At 37.7% G+C, this 21,781-nt stretch overlaps 1 protein-coding gene across 1 annotated transcript in view; it reads right to left on the bottom strand.

Annotated features, from left to right (window-relative positions):
• Positions 1-21,402, bottom strand: part of HSPA4L (heat shock protein family A (Hsp70) member 4 like) — a 55,209-nt gene extending 33,807 nt beyond the window's left edge. The window contains exons 1-4 of the mRNA XM_037129904.2: positions 21,017-21,402; positions 10,261-10,318; positions 8,178-8,318; positions 4,611-4,733 (exon numbers count right to left, since the gene is read on the bottom strand). Of these exons, the coding sequence (XP_036985799.2) occupies positions 4,611-4,733; positions 8,178-8,318; positions 10,261-10,318; positions 21,017-21,123 (429 nt within the window). The 5' untranslated portion in view covers positions 21,124-21,402. The remainder of the gene's footprint in view (positions 1-4,610; positions 4,734-8,177; positions 8,319-10,260; positions 10,319-21,016) is intronic.
• Positions 21,403-21,781: the final 379 nt, after the last annotated feature.

Raw genomic sequence — 21,781 nt, 5'->3', positions numbered from 1 at the left:
TCCACTGAGCTACACCAGCCAGGGCTGGAAATATAGAATGTAAAGAACTTGTGACACATGGACATAAAAAAAAGTGGGGGGAATGGTGGGGGAAGGGGGTGCAGGGTGGAGGGGAGTGAAGGGGGGGAAATAGGACAACTGTAATGGCATAATCAATAAAATATATTAAAAATTTTAATAAATGAGGAGAGGCTTAAGAACCTCTGGGACAACTTTAAATGTTCCAACATCTGAATCATAGGGATGCCAGAAGTTACAAGAGGAGGAGCAAGAAATTAAAAACTTATTTGAAAATATAATGAAGAAGAAATTCCCCAATCTAGCAAAGGAACTAGACATGCAAGTAGGACACTCAGAGAGTCCCAAAGAAGTTGGATCCAAGAAGAAACATACAAAGACATATCATAATTACATTACCCAAGACAAAAGATTAGGAGAGAGTCTTAAAGAAAGCAAGAAGAAAAGAAATAGTTACCTACAGAGGAGTTCCCATATGACTATGATCTGATTTCTCAAAAGAAACCTTATGGACAAGAAGGGGCTGGAAAGAAATATTCAAAGTCACCAAAGGCCTGGACCAATATCCAAGATTACTCTATCCAGCAAAGCTATCATTTAGGATAGAAGGGCAGCCCTGGCTGGTGAGCGCGGGCCTGCAAACCAGATCATTGTGGTTCGATTCCCAGTCAGGGCACATGCCTGGGTTGCAGGCCGGTTCCCTGCAGGCCAGTTCCCAGCAGGGGATGCATGAAAGGCAACCCTACATTGATGTTTCTCTCCCTCTCTCCTTCCCCCCTTCCCCTCTAAAGATTTAAAAAAAAAAAAAAAGAATAGAAGGGCAGATAAAGTGCTTCCCAGATAAAGTCAAGTTAAAGGAGTTGATCATTACCAAGCCCTTATTATATGAAATGTTAAAGGGACATTAACATCTATTTCTATCTAAGAAATAGAAGATCAGAAACTATGAACAGTGAAATGACAACAAACTCACAACTATCAACAACTGAACCTAAAAGACAAAAATAAAAACTCAAAAAACAACTAGAACAGGAACAGAATAACAGAAATGGAGATCAAATGGAAAGTTAACGGCAGGGAGGGAGTAGGGCAGAATGGGGGAAACGTTACAGGGAACAAGAAGCCTAACTGGTAAATACAAAATAGACAGGAGGAGAATAGTATGGGAAATGGAGAAGCCAAAGAACTTCTATGTACGACCCATGGACATGAACTAAGATGAGGGAATGCTGTAGGGAAGGGGGATACAGGGCAGAGGGGGATAAAGGGGAGGGAAAAAAAGGGACACTGTAATAGCATAATCAATAATATACTTTAAAAAGATAGAATAATATTGCAGGATTTCTAAAATTTATTAGTCTAAATCCTTCTTATGCTGGTCTGACCTATGAAAAAATATATTTATGTTCATCTTTAATAATGAAAAAGTAAAAATCGAAGGATATGTTAAAATGAGATTAAATATATTATGGTATACCTATTTAATGGAATCCTATGTAGCTTCTAGAAAGAATCAAGTAGAACTGAATTTTCATGGAATAGTATCTCTAATACTTTTTGAAAAATAGGTATGTATAACACAATTTTTTTGGTGTGTATGTATATGCTACCAGAAGTATATAATGCTAAATGTTATATTTCAAAGGGAGAGGGGAATTAGATTTCAGGGGACTTATGATGAGCATGTTTCTTTTAAGATCACAAAACAACATGAAATATATTTCTATCAAAAATAAAATTCAGGCTTAAACTTATAATTAAGATTTACATACATTTGGTTCTATTAAACTAAGCAGCACTATGATTTGGTCTACAAGCAGCTTTCTACAAAGCTAATTAAGTATATTTATGCACAAAATGACTTAAGGCTCTTCCAATTTTAAGCTTTGAATAAGTATACTCCTCCACATTTTATTGCCTTTTGAATTTAGAAATTTCTTTTAGCAGATGTTAAAAACCAGACAGAACTTGATTTCTGATAAGGTTGTTTATCCTGATTTTGGTATTACCCTCTGACAAGTACTAAATTGTAAGTATGGTTTGTTTAATACTCATTGAGAACTTATGTTATCAGGTACTTCCTTATCGCCACTAGGAATATAGTAATGCATAAAACAGAGAAAATACTTCCCCTTGTATAGCTCACAATGTGTCTGTTGCACTCATTACAAAGTTAATAATGGCCAAGAAATTGCTAATGCTCTCTGCTAGCACTAACTTCTGACATGAAAGTAAACCAAGTAAAACTAAATAAATTGGGATAGATTTAAATTTTAAAAGGATTCTAAAATGTACCACTTTGACATACAGTTTCAAGTGGCAGTACGATGGGAGACTCATGAGCTCATCTGGGAAAGAACAATCAGGGTTTGATTCCTGTTTTTACAACTGTGTAAATTTCAGACAAGTTACTGAACTTCTCTGTGCCTCAGGCTTTTAATCTATAAAATTTGGGTTAATAATATCCTACACCTCCTCTTAGTGAAGTTCTGGGAACTAAATGGGTCAATATATATTAAATGCCTATAATAGTGCCTGGCCAATGGTAAACTTATGTACTATTATTAAATGGCTAGAAAACAAACTATTAAGCTTTAATATTTCTAATTTTAAAAGTTCCAAATATCTATGAAAAAATCTAACTACTAAATTTACCGAAGAGCTCATAATCTGATTCTATTTTTCTGAGGACATAGGCCTTTGAACTCACATAGTCAAGTTTAATAGTGTTAGAAATATATTCACCTTTAGGTTAACAACACATAACTTAAAAACTAGTTATCAATATATAATGGGATCTCAGGAGATAATTAAATGTTTTGTTAAGATTCCTTAAAGAAATATCTTTTCTTCCTGAAAATACTGCATGGTACCACTTATATGTAGAATCTATAAAAGTTGAATTCATAGAAGCAGAGAGTAGAATGGTGGTTACCAGGGGCAGGGAGTGAGGAAATAGAAAGATATTAGCCAATGGGTACGAAGTTTCAGTTATATGAATGAGTGAATAAGTTCCAGAAATCTAAGGTACAACATGGAGTTTATAGTTAATAATATTGTATCCTGAAACTTTTGTAAGAAAGTAGGTATCTGGTGCTCTCATCATAAATAAATACATAAATACATAAATACATAAATATGTAAGTATATGAAGAGATGGATATATTAATTAGCTTGACTGCACTAATCATTTCACTATGTATATCAAAGCATCACATTATATACCGTATGTACAATTTGTATTTTTAAAAAGCATAAGGGAATTTTGGGTGGTGATGAATGTTTATTACATTGATAGTAATGATGGTTTCATGGGTGTATGCATATGTCAAAACTTCTGAAAGTACTGGATATGTTAAATATATGTTAAAAGAAAGATCTTTTCCAACTGATATGCAATAAACACACTTTCAAAGTCCCAGATGGGAATTTTGGACTTTGCCATAAAATGGTAACAGTCCTTAGGGCTGGGAAGTTCAGTGCTACCTGGAAAGACTCTTAGCAGTAAGTGGCAGTTACGGCAGTCACTAACCATACACATTTTGAAGATTCTCTGATGATCACAATCAACTTTGGTGGTTACCCTGAATTTTATCAAATAAAGTAGTTTCTTTTTTTTTTTAAAGATTTTATTTATTTATCTTTAGAGGGGAAGGGAAGGAGAGAGGGAGAGAAATATCAATGTATGGTTGCCTCTCATGTGTCCCCCGCTGGGAACTGGCCTGCAACCCAGGCTTGTGCCCTGACTGGGAATCGAGCCGCGATCGTGTGGTTCACAGGCTCGCGCTCAATCCACTGAGGTACACCAGCCAGGGACATAGTTTCTTTTTAATGAAAAGTAAAAATTGATTTAGGTTGTTTTTTTATTTTTCTATTTTTTTCACATTATTTTTACTGTTGTTCAAGTACAGTTGTCTCCATTTTCCTTCCACCGCTCCCCCTAATTTAGGTTATCTTTATTGGATAAGGGCAGAATAAGTAAAGAGAAGGGAAGAAAAATATTTTAATATAACATTAATACAGTAGGCCTCCCTGATCCACGGTTTTGCTTTCCATAGTTTCAGTTACCTACAGTCAACTGAGGTCTGAAAAACAGTAAATAGAAAAATCCCAGAAATAATCCATTCGCAAGTTTTAACCTGTATGCTGTTCTGAGTAGGTGCTGCAGTCTAGCATCACCTGACTCCATCCTGCCCTGGGGGGGGGGTGATCGGCACTCTGTCCTGAGTACCAGCACTCCATGCACTACCTGCCTGTGACCACTTAGGAAGCCACCTCGGTCAGCAGATCTACGATTCTGGTTAGTACCACATGCCTGTGCTCGTCACCCTTATTTTACTTGATAATGGCCCCAAAGTGCAGGAGTAGTGATGCTGGCAATTTGTACACACCAAACAGAAGCTGCGAAGTGCATCCTTTAAGACTTAAGAGTACGAATATATAGGAAAAAAGGGTGCAGATATAGGGTTTGGTACTATCATGGTTTCAGGCATCCACTGGGGGACTTGGAACTCAACACATGTAGAAAAGAGAGGACTACTGTGCACTGAAAAATGTGATCCGAGGGGATTTGTTACTGAAGTAAAACTTACTGAAATCACACAGTCGGCTACTGGTTTCTTCAGAGCATTTTCTGAAGTCTCTTTAAGCTTGGCCAACAGCATTCCAGTAACTTGCTCAATAGCAAAAGGTCTCTCTTCTTCTAGGTACCGCACCTAAAACCAAACATTGAGATTTTTAAATTTTTATTTATTTATATTTTTAGAGAAGGGGGAAGGCAGGGCAAAAGACAGGGAGAGAAACAGCGACGTGTGAGACCAGCAAGTACCCTGCCTGGGAATCAAACCAGTGGCCTTTCTGTTTGCAGGCCAGTGCTCAGTCCACCCAGCCACACCAGCCAGGGCTAAAAGTTAAGACTTTTATTGAGTCATTTATTCATCCAGCAAATATTTGTGAAAATCTACTCTAGATATTGATAAACAACAGTGAAGAAGGGAAAGTCCTTGCTCAAGGAAGTTACAGCCCCAAAAGACTGTTTTAGTATTGCAACCTCTTAGTTCTGGAGTTTCAGTGTCTAACACATAATGTCACAAGCAAATTACTTTCCCAAGTGTCTTTTCCTGCTCCACACCTCCACCTCCTCGAAAAGCTATTTTTTTTATCATTCAGTTCCCTAGCTAACAACAAAGAAAAAAGATCAAATAATCTTTCTTTTGAAAATTATAACTCTTCCTGGGTTTAAAATGAAAGTTTTAGTCATATGGTTTTGAGAAAGGAAGTAAGAATATTAAGGGGAAAGAAAATTTCCATAAAAAAATATGCATTCCTCCAAAGTTTGCAGAGATAATTATGTATTAAATATTACAGATGTAGAGATTCAATTAAAAATTATTTTTAACCAAATAACTATTTCATCTTATACACAGGTTTATGACTAGGTTGCATTTAAGCACATAAAATAAAAGTTTATGGTGCTTCTTGGCTGAGGAATAGCAGAGGACCTGTGCTTACTCAAGTAATCAAACCCTTTTATAATGACAACTGCATAATTTATAAGCAATACCAAGTAACCTTAGAACCCATATAATGACTACATTTAACTTACTGACGAAAAGGCAATGTCTTTTTACCTATGTAACTGCAGTGGAGCGAATACATTTTTTTTCTATGACACTAAAATCTGGAAGTGCTTTAAAGAACTTCTCTTGTAAGCAGCACAATTTATGTTTATAAATGTGTATAAATGTGTATATAATGATATAAAATTTACTCTGAAACAGACCTAAAATTGATATCCATTTAGTCAATTTAAAAGCAAGTTCAACATTAAGTATTGCATAAAATTAATAAATGTGGGAAGATATCAATACCAGGGAAGTGAACAAATACCATGACATTGGTCTGATTATAGAAGGCAGGATAATACCATATTTTTTTATAACATAAACTTGGATGAAATAAAATAAACATTAAAGTATAGCCAAACAAGTATCAAAAAATGGATAAAATGATTAAGGAGTCAAATTCTAAAGATTTGCAATCTTCAAAATATGAGGAAACTGTTCAACACAGGACTGATCGATATTTTCAAAGCTTCTTACACGTAATCACTATGACTGCATAAAAACTGTATCACTCAAAAATTAGGTTTGACTTTCTGAAAAAAAATCTGTTTTTCTCAAACTACTTTATAAAGCACAATTTTAAATTTCCCTTTTAAAGAAAAAAGCAAAAGAATTTAAGCTGTTTTAAATAAAACTGCTTCACATGGTCAATAACCAGAAATATCTGAATATTATTCTTTATCTCAGTTGTTGCTATTATAACCCACCCAACTTCCTGGTCAGCAACCCTTGACTCACAAATGTCACCTAAAATACTGGCTTCATATTTTGTCTTTGTCTTTAACCTCTTGTGGTGTCTTCTTTGAATTACTTTATTTTCAACTTTTATTAAATATTTTATTGTTATTCTATTAGTTTACCCACCTTTTCCCCTGTCACCCTCCTGTGTCCGGCCCACCCCCCCACCCTCCGCTCCCACAGTTAGTCCCCAGCTGATGTCCATGTCCATGGCTCATTCATACATGTTCCTTGCCCAGCCCCTTCCCCTTCTTTCCATCTTATCCCCCCTCCCCACCTTAACAGCCTCAGGTCTCACTGTACAATTCATCATCCATTTTGTACTTAGAACCTTCTTATAAAAATGAAAATATGTGCACAGTCTTGAAACACACATGCTAAGTTTAACACTAGTTATTAAAATAGCTTTGAGATATAATTTATATAGCATAAAGTTCATACTTGCAGGGTACAGTACAGTGGTTTTTAGAATAGTCACCAAGTTGTACACTGATCACCACTAACTGTAGTGTATTTTCGTCGCCCTAGAAAAAGCTCTGCACCTCTTCCCAGTTATTCCCCATTCCTCCTTCCTCTTTACCCAACCACGTTCTGTGTGTACAGATTGGCCTGATTATGGATATCCGTATCGATAAAACCACACAATACGTGGTCTTTTGTATCTGGCTTCTTTCCCTCAGCATGTTAAGGTTCATCCGCGTTGTGGTGCGTATCAGCACCTCACTCCTCTTTATACCAAATAACAGTCCACTCTACAGGTTTACCACAGTTTGTTCGTCCCCTCAGCAGCTGACGGCCACCTGAGTTGTTTCTACTTTTCGGTTATTATCGGCATAATGCTATTGTGAACATTCATGTACTAAGTTTGTGTGTGCATGTGTGGTTCAATCACTTGTGTGTGTATTTGAGAGTGGAACTGCTGGGTCATGTGGTAACTATGTGCTTTGAGGCATTCTGTCAGTTTTTTAAAAATCAACAGAAACCTGTTTTTGTTAATGAATATATAATTTACTATCTCAGGACGTAGAATTAAAATCCAGAACTTGCCCAGAATTCATCTCTTATGAATCTACATATAAGATTCAAAATTCAAAATTTCAGAAAATTTCCAGAATCCAGAATTGAAAAAATCCAGAATTCACCTCTTACTTGGAAGTTACAGTATGCTTTAATACTTCTAATGTTATAAGATTCTTCTAAATGAGCGAAAACTCATTATGGCAATTAACACAGTTTGGGGCCAATTTTCTTTTTCTTTTTTTTTTTTAAGTCACATTACATTTTTTTAAAAAGATTTTATTTATTTATCTTTAGAGGGGAAGGGAAGGAGAGAGGGAAAGAAACATCAATGTGTGGTTGCCTTTTGTGAGTCCCCTGCTGGGCACTGGCCTGCAGGGAACTGGCTTGCAACCCAGGCATGTGCCCTGACTGGGAATCGAACCGTGATCCTCTGGTTCACAGGCAAGCACTCAATCCACTTAGCTACACCAGCCAGGGCTGGGGCCAATTTTCTAAACCACATGTGCCACTTCCGCCTTCATCAGTTGAAAATAGTTCACCCCTAAATGTTCACACAATAATAGTTTTCCCTGATAATAAAAGTATTATTTGGATTAAATAGATCATTATCTAAATTATCATTTTTTGCAGTTATTAAAGCTTACTAAAAAAACTGCCTGTATCTTGCCATATTTGAATTACTTCCAGAAGAAAAAAGTTAAATTACCAGTAGGCAATATTACCCTATTTGGTTTTTAATTTAAATACATGTCTGTACTCTGGGAACATAAAGCTTACCTTCACTCCTGCACTTCCATTAGGCATCTTCTGCAGCTCATAGGGAAGCCTGATTCTTTCAGTTTGCACAATAGGATCATCAAATGATCGTCCATGAAGCTTTTTGAAGCCATGAATTGTATTTCTTACATTTGTGACTATCTGTTGGCAATAAACACTTCATCAATTACTTAATGAATGCAAAATAAACACTATGCCAATACTTGAGAACCAAATCTCCACATGCAAGCTCAGAATTACACACAATCATTCATTTTCTGGTTTCCAACAAACAGTAAAATTACATAATGAGAACGTATACTATTGCCCCCACCCAAATTCTCCTTTCTAGGAATATTAGATTCAAATTTAATGCCTTCAAAAATAAATAATAAAACTTAAGAATTTTCAAATAAAAACCTATCTACTATTTGTGCCTTTGGTTTTCCTCAACACTTTTGCTCTATTATAGCAATTTTCAACCAGTGTGTGGCCAGAATTTGTAAAACATGCAATACCTGACTACTTAGTCAGGGGCACTGACCTCTTTTCCCTTAGATTGCTGAATTTAAAAAATGACAACAGCCAATAACTGCCTGGTGTAAATACCCTGTTTTGAACTGTGAATATACAGGTCATATAATAAGAATTGCATCTTATTGGTCACATCATATATTAAGGTCGTGTCTGATTGGTTAATTCTTGGTACCAGAAATTCTTATATACAAGTATAGGCTCCTGATTTTCTAAAAAGTCACTTTGGAGGGAAAAGGGTAGGTTATTACTATTATTATTTTTTGTAAGTCAATCAAAATTACACCTATTTTTGTCAGATTGGCGAAACATATATTTCTGTGATGTGCTGCATAATCTTAGTAGTTTATGGGTGCCATGAGATGAAAAAGATTGAAAATTGCTGCTCTGGTAAATCAGTATCCTTGATTTCTCTTTCTTTCCACTTCCATTTCTGTGTTTTTATTTAAACTGTTTTTATTATCCTATTTTTCTTTTTTCCTGAATACCTGATTCTTTGTGAAATTTCTCATGTACCACTGTGTTGCTTCCATTGCTAAGAATTGTTCCTAGGCTAGTAAATTAAAACTTCCTCCATGCAGCTTGTATTTTGGCAAAGTAATTTCTTCTTTAACTAGAACATGTAGTTACAACTACAGAATATTACTGAGATCCATCTGTTGTCCTAGTGACCTTTAAAAGCCAAACAGACCTTATCTTCAACTATCAGATGAAACCTGCAAGAATACTGAATTACCATGTCGGTCTTTAGCTCTTCAGGAGAAATAACTTTATGGTTTGCTTTTCTTCAGAGACTCTAATATTTTATGATATGCCTAGAAGATCGGCCAGAATATGAGATGTAAACTTTAGTGAAGGGCTCATTTTGGCATCAACTCAACATTTGTTTATGCATGAATGAAAGTAGAAGTATCTTCATATATAGACAAACTATAAGACACCTTGATAAAAAACTGTAAGCAAAAATCCTGTATAAATGAGTCAATTACTCCTACAAAGTCCTGAAAGGGGGAAAAAAAGCCCCATTAAACCAAGTTATCTTGTAATGAAGAAAAGAAAACCCAGATATACATTAAAATGTAATTATTAAGGTTTTTGGTTCAGGCAAGAAACAAAGTCCAAGGAAAATGAACCCACAGCCTGTAAATGTGCTACCATAAATATTTCAGAAGCCTAGAAATATGAATACTTAAACAGAGTCCATGTAAAGTACTGGTAGCCACTAATTACCCTGGAAATTAGTTCTTCCTTTTTCCCTACCTTCCTTTACCAGGACATTACTCACTTGGTAAAATATGAAGTGCACATTTTAGATGGAAAGTGAGCATACAGGGCAAAACCGATGCCATACGACAGCATATCCTAACTTCACAATTAAAGATTTTTAATAAATAACATTTGAAAAACATTTTACAAACTAAAGCAAAATATACCTAACATACAAAGATTTAGGATTGGTCATATTTTCCGCACTCTCTTTTTTCACTCTTAATTACATAAAATTGGAGCTTAGTTACCAAGAGTCAGTTAATTTTTCCTATAAATCAAAACATCTACATGAACAATTTACCTGGCTCTTAGCTGCATTTCCAATGGCTCGGGTTCTTGATCCCAAAGATATACAGGCCCTAAACAGGGGAAAAACAGAGTTTGTTCCCATGCTGTTTTTTAACAATGTACTATTATTCTGCTTCACCTTATACAAAAATAAATTTAAAGAATTAATGTAACCATGTACTATATTAAAAATAAGTGACCTAAAATCAGAATTCGACATATTTTTAAACTTTCATAAGTAATGGAATAGTGGTTAGAATAAATGTTATAATTTTTAAAAACTTGCTAATAGGGAGCAGCGCTATGTTGGTCCCCAAAATGTTTTTCAAATTCTATTGGTCTATGACCTACTTATAAAATTAATTGTATTCAGTAAGTATAGCCTGCTATGATTTAAATCATGGCTCTGCCACATGACAGGTAAATAACCCTGTGGAAATAACTTAGCCATTATTTCCTCAGTTTCCCATCTGACAGGTAATAATGATAGTACGGACCCATAGGGGTTGTGTGAGGATTAAATGAGTGAATATAGGCAGATGCTTTCAACAGTATGATTGCCATTTTTACTTCTTCCTTTACATGTGATTCTGCTTATAAAAGCAAGTACAGAGTAACATTATCATCAAAATAGCATTTCATGTAATGATTCAACAAAGTATTCCCATCATTTCCATTGTTACTGCAGGTGACCATTCAATCAACAAATAATTACAGGCATTGTTTAATACTAGCAACAATCACTCTGGGGAATTTATAGTCTACTGAAAAAATCGGAATAGGGTTATAAATGATAGTAACAACAACAAAAAAAGACTAATCACTTCTAGATAATAAGGTTTAGAAAAAGCAAGTAGTAGAGGTGATTTCAGAATTAAGACTTGAAAGAAAAGAAAGCATTTTAATATTTAATTGTTTTGTTGAGAAGAACATTTCTGATATGTAGGTATATGTCTATTCTCAATATGATATTCAGCCGGAGTAAAACTCTTAAAGACTAAGGTTATGAAACTTCTCTGCTCAAAACCCTCCAGTGATATCCTGTCTCACAAAGTATAAACCTAAGCCCCCCAGCAGCTCTTACTCTACCCTGTAACTTCATTCAACCTAGGAATGCTGAGCTCCTTGCTCTTTCTAGAACAGGGAAAGCACACTTCTGCCTCAGGGCCTTTGTACCTACTGTTCTCTTTCTGGAACACTTTTAAACATATCCATATGGCTTTCTGCTCTCACTTCTTTCACATCTCTGCTCAACTTATCAGGGACACCTTTTCTGTCTTACATAAACAGCATTCCTACTCCTCTCCCACGCATATATTATCTCCTACTGTCTAACCAACTTTATTTTCCTCCATAATGTGTCACCATCTGATGTCATTTATTTATTTACTGACTGTATCACCATACCAGGTATGAACTCCATGAGGGTAAGAATGTGTGCCAACTGCCTTGACCTGGTACTGACCAATGTGGTACCCCCAGCCATATGTGGCTAGTAAAATTTAAGTTAGTTAAAATTAAAAATCAGTTCTTCAACCTTAGTTGTATTTCAAGCGCTCAACAGCTACACGTGGCCAGAGAGAACAGATTATACACAGAACAGAACAGAGAATACAAAGTTCTACTGGATAGAACTGGCCAAGAACATTATCTGCTACATAATAAAAGTAGTTACTGAATGAATAGAAAAATGGCTCCTACAGCTGATACTTATTTGGAGACTAGGAAGAATAACTTGATTAATTTCACAGAATATTTTGATAGATATAGATAGTATCAGGGCCAAATTATACAAGGTATCAAATGACAGATTATAAATTTGAAATTTATTTCAATAGGTAATGGGGTTCATTAAAGGATCTTGAATAATGGAAAGAACACTCCATGTTTACATACAAAGCAAACTGATGAGGAAACATCCCAGAACAGTGCTTTTCAAGGGCTGAACAAAACACTGTTCTATTGGACTTTCAGAGCGGTCAAGCAGTTAACTTTGTTTAGTCAATTCAACAGATGTTTACTGACTACCTACTCTGTTAGTTACTAGAGGTACAACAGATAGAAAATAAACAACGCAGTTTTCATTTTCTTGGAATTTATTGTGCAGTACCACACACATGGAATTAATTAGGTGCTGCTACAACACAGGGTGCAAACGGTGCTGTAAGAACAGGTAACAGCAGGCAGCAATCAATGAGGAAAGGCTTGCCCGAGGAAGTGACAACATTTGAAGGAAGAGTAAATCATGATGAGAAGAAGTAGGGAAACATTTGGTGAAGATCATTTTTACTACAGTGTGAGCAGATGGGAGGGGGGCTGGCAGTTATCAGTAATCTGTATCAGGATGGTGTCGGCTGAGACAGAAGGAGAAGGGATTAAGATAATTAGAAGGTAAAACTCAGAGGACTTGGTGATAGATCAGATCTTCAATGTCAAAAACAGTAGCCACCAGACTCCTGTGGCTACTAAGCACGTGAAATGTGGCTAGCCTGAATAGAGATGTACTTTTTCTAAGTGTGAAACATACGCTGGACTTTGAAACTTTGGCATTTCTTTTTAAAATATTTTATTTATTAATTTTTAGAGAGAGGGGAAGGAAGAGAGAAAGAAAGGGAGCAACACATTGATCACCTGCCTCACACAGATGCCCCAACCAGGGACCAGACCTGAAACCCAGGCATGTGCCCTGACCAGGAATCAAACCAGAGACCTTCTGCCTTTAGGGACTATGCTCAACTAACTGAGCCACACCGGTCAGGGTTGAAGATTTGGTATTTAAAAAGGACTGTAAAATATTACATTAATTTAAAAGTACTGATTACATGTGAAAATAAGATTTTAGATATATTGAGTTAAATCAAACATATTAAAATTAATTTCACCTGTTTCTTACATTTCTTTAAAATGATGTTTTTTGTTGTTGTTGTTTTTAAGATTTTATTTACTTATCTTTAGAGAGGAAGGGAAGGAGAGAGGGAGAGAAATGTCAATGTACGGTTGCCTCTCTTGAGTCCCCTGCTGGGAACTGGCCTGCAACCCAAGCATGTACCCTGACTGGGAACCGAACCGTGATCTTATGGTTCACAGGCCTGCGCTGAAGCCACTGAGCTACACCAGCCAGGGCTTGTTTCTTACATTTTTAATGTAGCCAACAGAACATTTAAAATCATGTATGTGGTTCACATATTTTTATTGAATAGTGCTGGAATAGATATTAGAGGAGTGTTGAGAATAATACCCAAGCTTCCAGTTTGCCTAAGAGGGTAAACAGTGTTGTCATTCAGTGAGACAGAAAACATCGTAAGAGGCACAGGTTTGGGGAGGGACTGTCCCAAGTGCTATGTTGTACATATTGAGATTGAGGAACCTTTGAGACATCCAAGACATATAGTTAGAACTAAACTGTTAAAAGAAATGGACAGACATAGAAGGGAATGAAAGTCGCTGTTCTCTAATTGTGAGCTGGTGAAACAGGAAAATAAAAACAGAGCAGAAATCAGAGGTTCCGGTGACATCCTCCTGTCTCTTGCAGATAAATGCAGGACTGGACACACCCTCTGCCAGATCAGCGCTGCACACCCAGTACGGCAATCCACATGGCTGACTGACACGCCATCCCACAACTCATCGGAGACGATACGAATTTCCCATGTCTGAGCCTACTTTGTGACCTGTCTTTCTGACACTCCAGTGGACACACTACTGAATACTTTTTCAATACTTGTCTACCATCACTTGAATGCACAGAAAATCTCATTCTTAGGTTGCCTCTCAAGAGTTTAACTTCTGTGGAACACTAGGTCCAAATAAGATGGACTCAACTATCATTTATTAAGCACTAGGTTCTTTGAAATACACTTTACACACATATCACTTCACAGAGAAAGCTAAGTAGTTACCATTATCAGGTTTTCTCTTTAGTTAGGAGTAGACATACAAAGTTTAAATAATTTAATGTTACAGGTTGGAAGTATCCTGTTTCAATATGTAGAAAGCCATCCTCCTGATACAGCTAAAGGTCTTCAAACTCCTTTCTTCAATTTTTGGTTTAAAATTAAATATCTGCCAAGGATTTTCAGAAAAATCAAAATAAATTAAATACCTATCTTCTCTCAAAACTTAACTTTAGTAATATCCAGGAAAATAGACACCTTAAACCACATATTAGGCAGATATAAAAGTTTTTATAGGAAAGGATATTCAACTCTTTATCAAAATGTATATAATATAACTTATTTACATTACCCTTTTACGGATTATTTCAACTACTATTCAGAAATTCCATTTTACACTCTAAAATATTCACTCTAACGTCACCGTTGTGGTGGCAGGCGCAGAGTCTCAGAGGGTGCCACAGAACTCCAAACAGACAAGCGGAACTTCTGATGTTCTGTGTCGCTTTTAGTAGAGGAGGGGCATAAAATCGAATGGCAGTGTGTTACTTTAAGAAAGTTGCATTTATATTTTCCCTTAACGTTTAAAGTTAATTTTCTGTCTCTCTTGTACAGCCTATTTTTATAAGGCCGAGCATGATTAGGTTAGAGAAAACACACTGTCAGGAGACTGCCAGACTTCTCACTTAAGAGGCCAGCCCTCTAAGTCTGTTTGCTTCTTTGTCAATCTCCACTAGGGATTCAAAACCCCTTGAATCTACCACTTCCACTTTAAAAATGGCCCTATATAAAAAATTCTGGCTTTCCCCTGCCAGTTTCCATAAGATCACAATTATTATTTATAGTCCCTTCTGTTATCATTGAGTAGACTCTAAGAAACACAACAGCTCAATTAACAATGATGTAAGCGAAGAGGGCAATCAATCAATTGCTTTAAATTAAGGGGCCAGCTCCTCGCCAGTTTCAGCTGTGGTTGCCAAGATGTCCATAAAGCAGGATTTCTCGGCTGAGGCACTGATGCCGTTTTGAGCCAGACAATTCTGTGCTGGCACGGTGGGGCTACCCTGTGCAGTGCAGGATTTTAGACACATCCCTGGCTGCTGCCTGCTGGATGCCAGGAGCACCTTCCCCCTCTTCACCTCCAGTGGGACAACCCAAAATATCTTCAGATAGTGGCAGGTGTGCCCTGGGGGTAGGGGCAGGGGCAAATGTCTTCCAGTTGAGAACCACTGACCTATAGCATCATTTTCCAAATACTGTTCTGTGGAATATAATTCCTCAGACATTCAAATAAGCTGGGAAAAACATTCCTAAAGTGTTTCAATGGTCATAGTTAATTAAGGGATCTGAGAGAAGTTCTGAAGTAAAACAAAAACAAAAACAAACAAAATAAATATCTGGTTATCATTTTCCAAACTTAACTCTCTGGAAAAAAGTTGCTCTAGGAGGAGGTGGGGGAAGAATGTTTTCAAAGGACTTACTGTTATGCTTTTAGTAAGCATAATTCATAAATAAATTAGTTCATAACTTGAAACCATTAACAGAAACCACAAATATTTATATAGCTAGATACAATGATTTAAAAGCTGATTAGATAATTAAATTAGCTATATTAACTATTATTAGATTAGAAATATTATTTGAAAAGCTGATTATCTTACTTAAAATCCACCAGTTCAAAGAAAAACAATGCCCAATAAACTGAAAATTCTAGATCAGGGTTTTGCAATTATCACTGCCCACCTATTTTTATAAATAAAGTTTTATCAGAACATAGCTATGCTTGTAAATTTGTACTGAAGTGACCAAATACCAATAAGACTACGAAAGGCATTTTGAAGACCTGAAACTCAGATATTATGTAATTTGTATTTATCATTCCTTGCCTTCTAGAAACCTTTTAGAATTTTTCTCCCACAAATTCAAGGCAATGACTGGAGATTCACTTTGTTTTGTTGTGCATTCTGTTTTGTTGTAGCTAATATTCAGATCTTACAGTCCTAGCTTCGGCATGCTAAAGGGTGAGATACCTGCCCTCCCACCCATCGCAGTATAATTTTCATTTAATAAAAAGTGAAAAGTGTTCATTGAATTTTTGTTTCTCAACAGCAAAATAATATTTTAAATTTTACACTAACAGCAGTGTATATGTGTATAGCCTTTAAAAAGAATGAAGTAAACTAGAGCCGCATGTACAAGTTTTGAGATGTTAGCAATACATTTTGAAAAAGCAACTGCAAAATATGTATAATGTAAAAACATTATACTTTGTTAAAAAAACAGAAAAACATTCCACTTATGTACATATACTCACACACTTGCATAAAACTAGGAACATACATGTAAGTTTAGGTGGTTGTTAAAAAGGGAAGAATTGGGACATTTACTTGTATAATTTTTCAGCATTTCAAACCAAAGTTCACGTAATCTCATATTAAGACATACAAACAAAAGCAACTCATATAGCACAAGGAATATTTAATTAAAAAAAGTAAAAGCCTCCTCTTCTCCCCCAAAATGCTCTAAAAAGTCCTCCTACCAAACTATAGCCATTGTTAGCCTATTGAGTTTGGAATTTTTGATGTATAAAAAAATTTTAATACCCCAATAGAAGTTGATTTCTACTTTTGTGCTTTGAAAAGAACATCTCAAATATCTATGTAGTGTAAAATAATATTTTCCCACACTGTCTAGGTTATTCATGCACTGGTAAAGAAATAGGGGAAAATAATGAAGACAAAAAATCAGGAAACTGAATATTAAGTCTGATCACACAGAATTTTGATGATGAAACAATACAGCTATTGTTTCACCTATTAAAAATATTTTGAAATAATAGTTTCATTCAAAAAAATCAATTTTCCTGATTGTAAAATATGTTCATAAGAATTCAAAATGTTACAGATACAGATTAAAAGAACACCCTCCATAATTCTACCTCTAAGAGACATCCATTGTTAATAGTTTATAATCTTCTACACTGCTTTGCTGAATGCTTATACTAACATGTCTTGTGTTAGTATATGCTCCTAATAAATTTTTATACAAAATTTTGTTATTAAAATAACTTAAAAGTATATTAAAATATTAAAACAATGGCTTGGTTATTTCTTAGAAACTATCAAAAAATAAATGAGTTTGTTAATTTTAAAGCAAAGATGCTTCTCTATATAGCAACTGCCCAGCCAGGTAATTTATCCCTTTGATTGTTACAGCCCCATTAACCTAGTCTGTATGTACCATCCCCAGGTCAATCAGTAATGGGAGAACATTGGGTTCTGGGGTCAGAGTGGCCTAAAACTGAATCCGTTTTGTTGCTTACTAGTTCTTGGTCAAGATACTTAATTTTGCTTTAGGTTTCTTATGGGAAAAAGTTGAGCAGTAATACCAAACTCACAGAATTAATGAGGCATGTATGAGAAAGCAAGCGCTCCAGTATCAACCTAGGCAACATATTTTAGTTGACTGCATGGTTTAATCTGATATTAAATGAGAATCCCTGGCTGCAGATCTGTTCCCATGCGTGAAACTATTCACTTTCACATCATTAAGCCTGGAATAGAATTCCAATCCCCACATCTATACTTAATTGAACAACACAAACATATCTGAGGCCTTTCAAGTGTGCACACAATAATTTTACTTCTAGAAATTTATTTGAAGAAATTAAAGATCAAAAACTTGGTTATATATATGTAGTTATTGTCACACGGTTTATAAAAAGAAAATATAAACTAAACATAGGAAAAAACCACACCAGTTTTATATTTGGGTAAAAGAGTTATAATTTTTAATTTAATCTTTTCTACAATGAGCCTGTACTATTTGTCTAATAGTTTTTTAAGTAAGAAAATGTTCAGAAAAAGTTATGCTATTTTTTCTTTTCATTTTATGCATGTTAATTTCTTTCTCCATATAAATTACCAAGGCATAGTAGTTTATGCCATGAGACGAGAAGAGAGACTAGCACTCCAACTTTACAGAGGTGATATTTGAAGAATTAATAGGTTAAATTACCTAGTGTTGGTCCCTTAGCTGTAGGCCAAAATTAAGCAATTTCTTGTTTCAGTAAACCATCCCTGGTTATACAAACTATCCTCCCATATATACATGATCAAGTACATTAATGAATCAAATGTGAAAATGTATGGATGCAGAAACCAACTAAGCAAAAATCTCTTCCCAAAGAATCCTCTCATAATGTATTTGCATCTTAGAAATACCTGTGTCATATTACCTTGATGTAAGCAACTGGGATATAGAAAACATTTTTTTTTTAAAGCTAGTTTGCAGTGTGGTGTATTAGAAAAGTTACATGTCCCAATAGTTATAATGCTTTTTGCAAGATAGCTATTCAATAAATAAGTATCCAGGGATCAGGAAGGGATATATTTTCACTCAGTAACTTAAGCTCCACAAAAATAAATATAGTGCAAGAACACTGAACTACAGTTAAGTATTAATTCAGTAACAATAAAGATACATTTCTGAAGTAAGTCATACTACATAGCCAGGGAAAGAAGGGCAGAGTTGCTGATGCAAGCTCATTAAGAATATGATCCACCCTGGCTGGTGTGGTTCAGTGGACTGAGTGCCAACCTGAGACCCAAAGGGTTGCAGGTTTGATTCCCAGTCAGGGCACATGCCTGGGTTGTCGGCCAGGTCTCCAGTTGGGGGCGTGCGAGAGGCAACCACACACTGGTGTTTCTCTACCTCTCTGTCTCTCTCCCATCTCCTCTCTCTAAAAATAAATAAATAAAATCTTTAAAAAACATTTAATCATTTATAATGATTTATTAAAAAAAGAATACCATCCTTCCACCTTGGAAATTTCATTTGTTATGCTCACTAAATCTAGATATTAGTAGTGGCTCTCTTACACACAAACCAGAAATATATTAAACCTCAGACACATAGAATTAGCCAGTGTGCCTAAGAACAGTAACGAAGAGACCTCTAGAAAACTCAAATGAGCAGCCTAACTTTTAAAGAACTCTCTTTGTAAGTCTAGCCAGGATCTTGAAAGAGTTAGGGACTCACTACTAAGATTTCTGAGCCCGGAAAGGCAGTATGTCTTACAGTTCTGGTTTCTGACCTTTTAGGATAAAGTTTTAAGGATTAGGGGAATCTTACCTCTCATTTTTTTCTCCATAGGTTAAGTCCCTGAAGCCAAAGGCTGTCCCCAATTACCCTCTACTCTGCTGAAAAAAGGGAGAGTAATATTCCTGGCTCATGTCCCCATGTGTGAGCAGGGTTCACAGGCACCGTCAGAGTGCGGACACACAGCAACACTGTTCCCAGGGTCAATGACAACTCAGGCTCCACTTTTACATTTTGCACTCTTCAATTTGAGAAAAGTGTTAAGCACTGTTTTAAATAAATGAGATTCATTCCATAAAAAAATCTTGTAGAGATGAGGTCATAGTTTACAATTACTGTTTCAGCCTCACATCACACATAAAAACCAGAAAAAGATGTAAAAAAGAGGAGTTCTAACCAGTACCATGTAGATTAGCTGACCCACGTTTATATTTCAGTATATACAGATCCAAAACTTCAATAGAAATACAATGCACATCTCTGGAAAAAGTGATATAAAACCTTCTAGAATATTCTTCAAAGAAACCAAAGCAGACTGCTTCAAGTAAACTACTCTTCCACATCTTGACACATTTAAAAATTATTCATAAAACTATAGTAATTTAATCACTTAAAAGGCTTAGTCTATAGCTTAACACTGATGTTGGTTAAGATTAGTCTTATATTTAAAGCATTGTATTTTGCACCATTCCAACGGGTCAAATTAATATTTAGTTACCTTTCCACAGAAGTTAAGAAGTGGAAACCTGGTTTCCTCATAAATTTACAGGTAACAGGAGTCGACAGTAAGTCAATTTTTCATCTCCCTGCCTTAATTATATTCTTTGCCAACAACTTCTCAGACCAGAGACACAATGGAACATGTGGGAACAGGTTTCAAGACACAATGCCTCTCCTGTTAAGTCTTTCACCAATGTTCCCAACAGATTCACTCCACAATCATGTTGACACAGGACAGCCGCTCCCGACTCCCCTGACAACCCATTCTGCGCAAAGACGCTTCGGCCAGGCTCCAGCCCCACCACTCCCGACTGAAGGACGTCTGCTCCCCACACCGTAGACCCGGGACTTGCGTCCCCGATTCTCTCCCCTAATAACGCACCATCAACGCACGCCCCTGTAAGCCGGTCCCACTACCTGGAATTCTCAAGGACACTGGGGTAAAACCCGGCACAGCTCAACCGCTCAGCCAAAATAATAATAATAAAACGTACTTTATAAAAAGAAGAAGAAAAAAGAAAGAAAGGAAGCTTTCTGGGCCTATAACTCATCTTCTGATGTATGCAGTCTAACCTTTCATTTCTGACTTTTCTCCGAAAAAGCTGTCACGCGGAGACGGGCAAAGGAGGAAGGGTGGAATGAATGCAGGATTCTTCACTCCGTCGGAGGGGGATGAGCGCCCGGAGCCGAGAATTTCCCCGCAAGCCCCGCTAGAAGTAGCCGGAGATCTTTCTCCAATGTTGGGGAAGTGGAAGAGGTCCCATCTCAGCCCCTTGATGGAAACTGTAGCAGGGCCCATGGGAGACCAGGTGGGCGGTGCGGGGACAGAAAGGAGGGCCAGGCAAACTGTTAGAGTTAGGTCCCCGATCCTTGAAGGAAAAGCAGCCTCGCGGAGCCGGCAGTCCGATGCCCCCACCTGGGCCCGCCGACCCCCGGGCTCTCGAGATGGCAGCGGGTGGGCTGCACCTGTCATCCCAGGGATCCGCGCGCATCTCCGGGTGCCACCCGGCGGGACTTAACCTTAGGGCCAGGGTTAGGAACAGACATGGCACTTACGGGGTACACCTGTCGCTGTACTCATTGGCGATGGTCTCGATGCCGCCACTCCTCGCTACAGCGATGTAGCAGTTGAGAAAGCCGAGATCAATGCCAACCACAGACATCCCGCCGCCGGATGATCGGGGTGCTGGTGCTGAAGCCTCCTGCGGGGGGACCGCGTCCTCTTCGGGGCTGTTGCTCCAGGAAATGCGACTCCTATGAGAAGCAAAGAAGAGAAGACCCGAAGTCGCTACGCTTTGAATCTAGGGCAGAGCCTCGAGCAACCGCGGAGAGGTAGAAGCCACCGCGCCGCAGCCTCAGTCGCCGGAATCTCTCCTCTGCGGTTCGGCCGCCTCCAACCGGCAGTTACTGCGCTCTGCGCCTGCGCACTTGGCCGCTGGGGAGGTGCGCGAGCCGCTCCTCCGCGCCCGAGGCTGCGCCGGGCCTCGGCTTCGGCCGCTTCCGTCAGCTCTCGGGCAACGGCTGCCCCAGGAGCTGCGGGTTCGAGAAAGATCTGGAAAACGGAGGCGGAGGCGGCTGAGCCAGCAGCGGGGTGGGAGAGCGGGGAAGGCGGAGCAGGGAGGATCAGGGAGGGGGGAAAATCGGGCTGGCTCGCTCGCTCGCCCGCCCTCCTGGGGCGGCAGGGAGGATTGCTGCTGGGCTCGGGGAGAGGCGGCCCCCCACCCGGCCGGCGGCTTCGGGGGCGCCCTGGGCTGTCCTCGGCACCCCGTGCCACGCCCAGCGCCGCGGGAGGCTGCAGCCCGGGCCTGTCCCCAGTCCGGC

The sequence above is a fragment of the Artibeus jamaicensis genome, unplaced genomic scaffold (assembly GCF_021234435.1).
Source record: "Artibeus jamaicensis isolate MK-2021 breed Jamaican fruit bat unplaced genomic scaffold, CSHL_Jam_final scaffold_537, whole genome shotgun sequence".
Taxonomy (NCBI): domain Eukaryota; kingdom Metazoa; phylum Chordata; class Mammalia; order Chiroptera; family Phyllostomidae; genus Artibeus; species Artibeus jamaicensis.
This window is presented reverse-complemented; position numbering and strand designations above follow the sequence as displayed.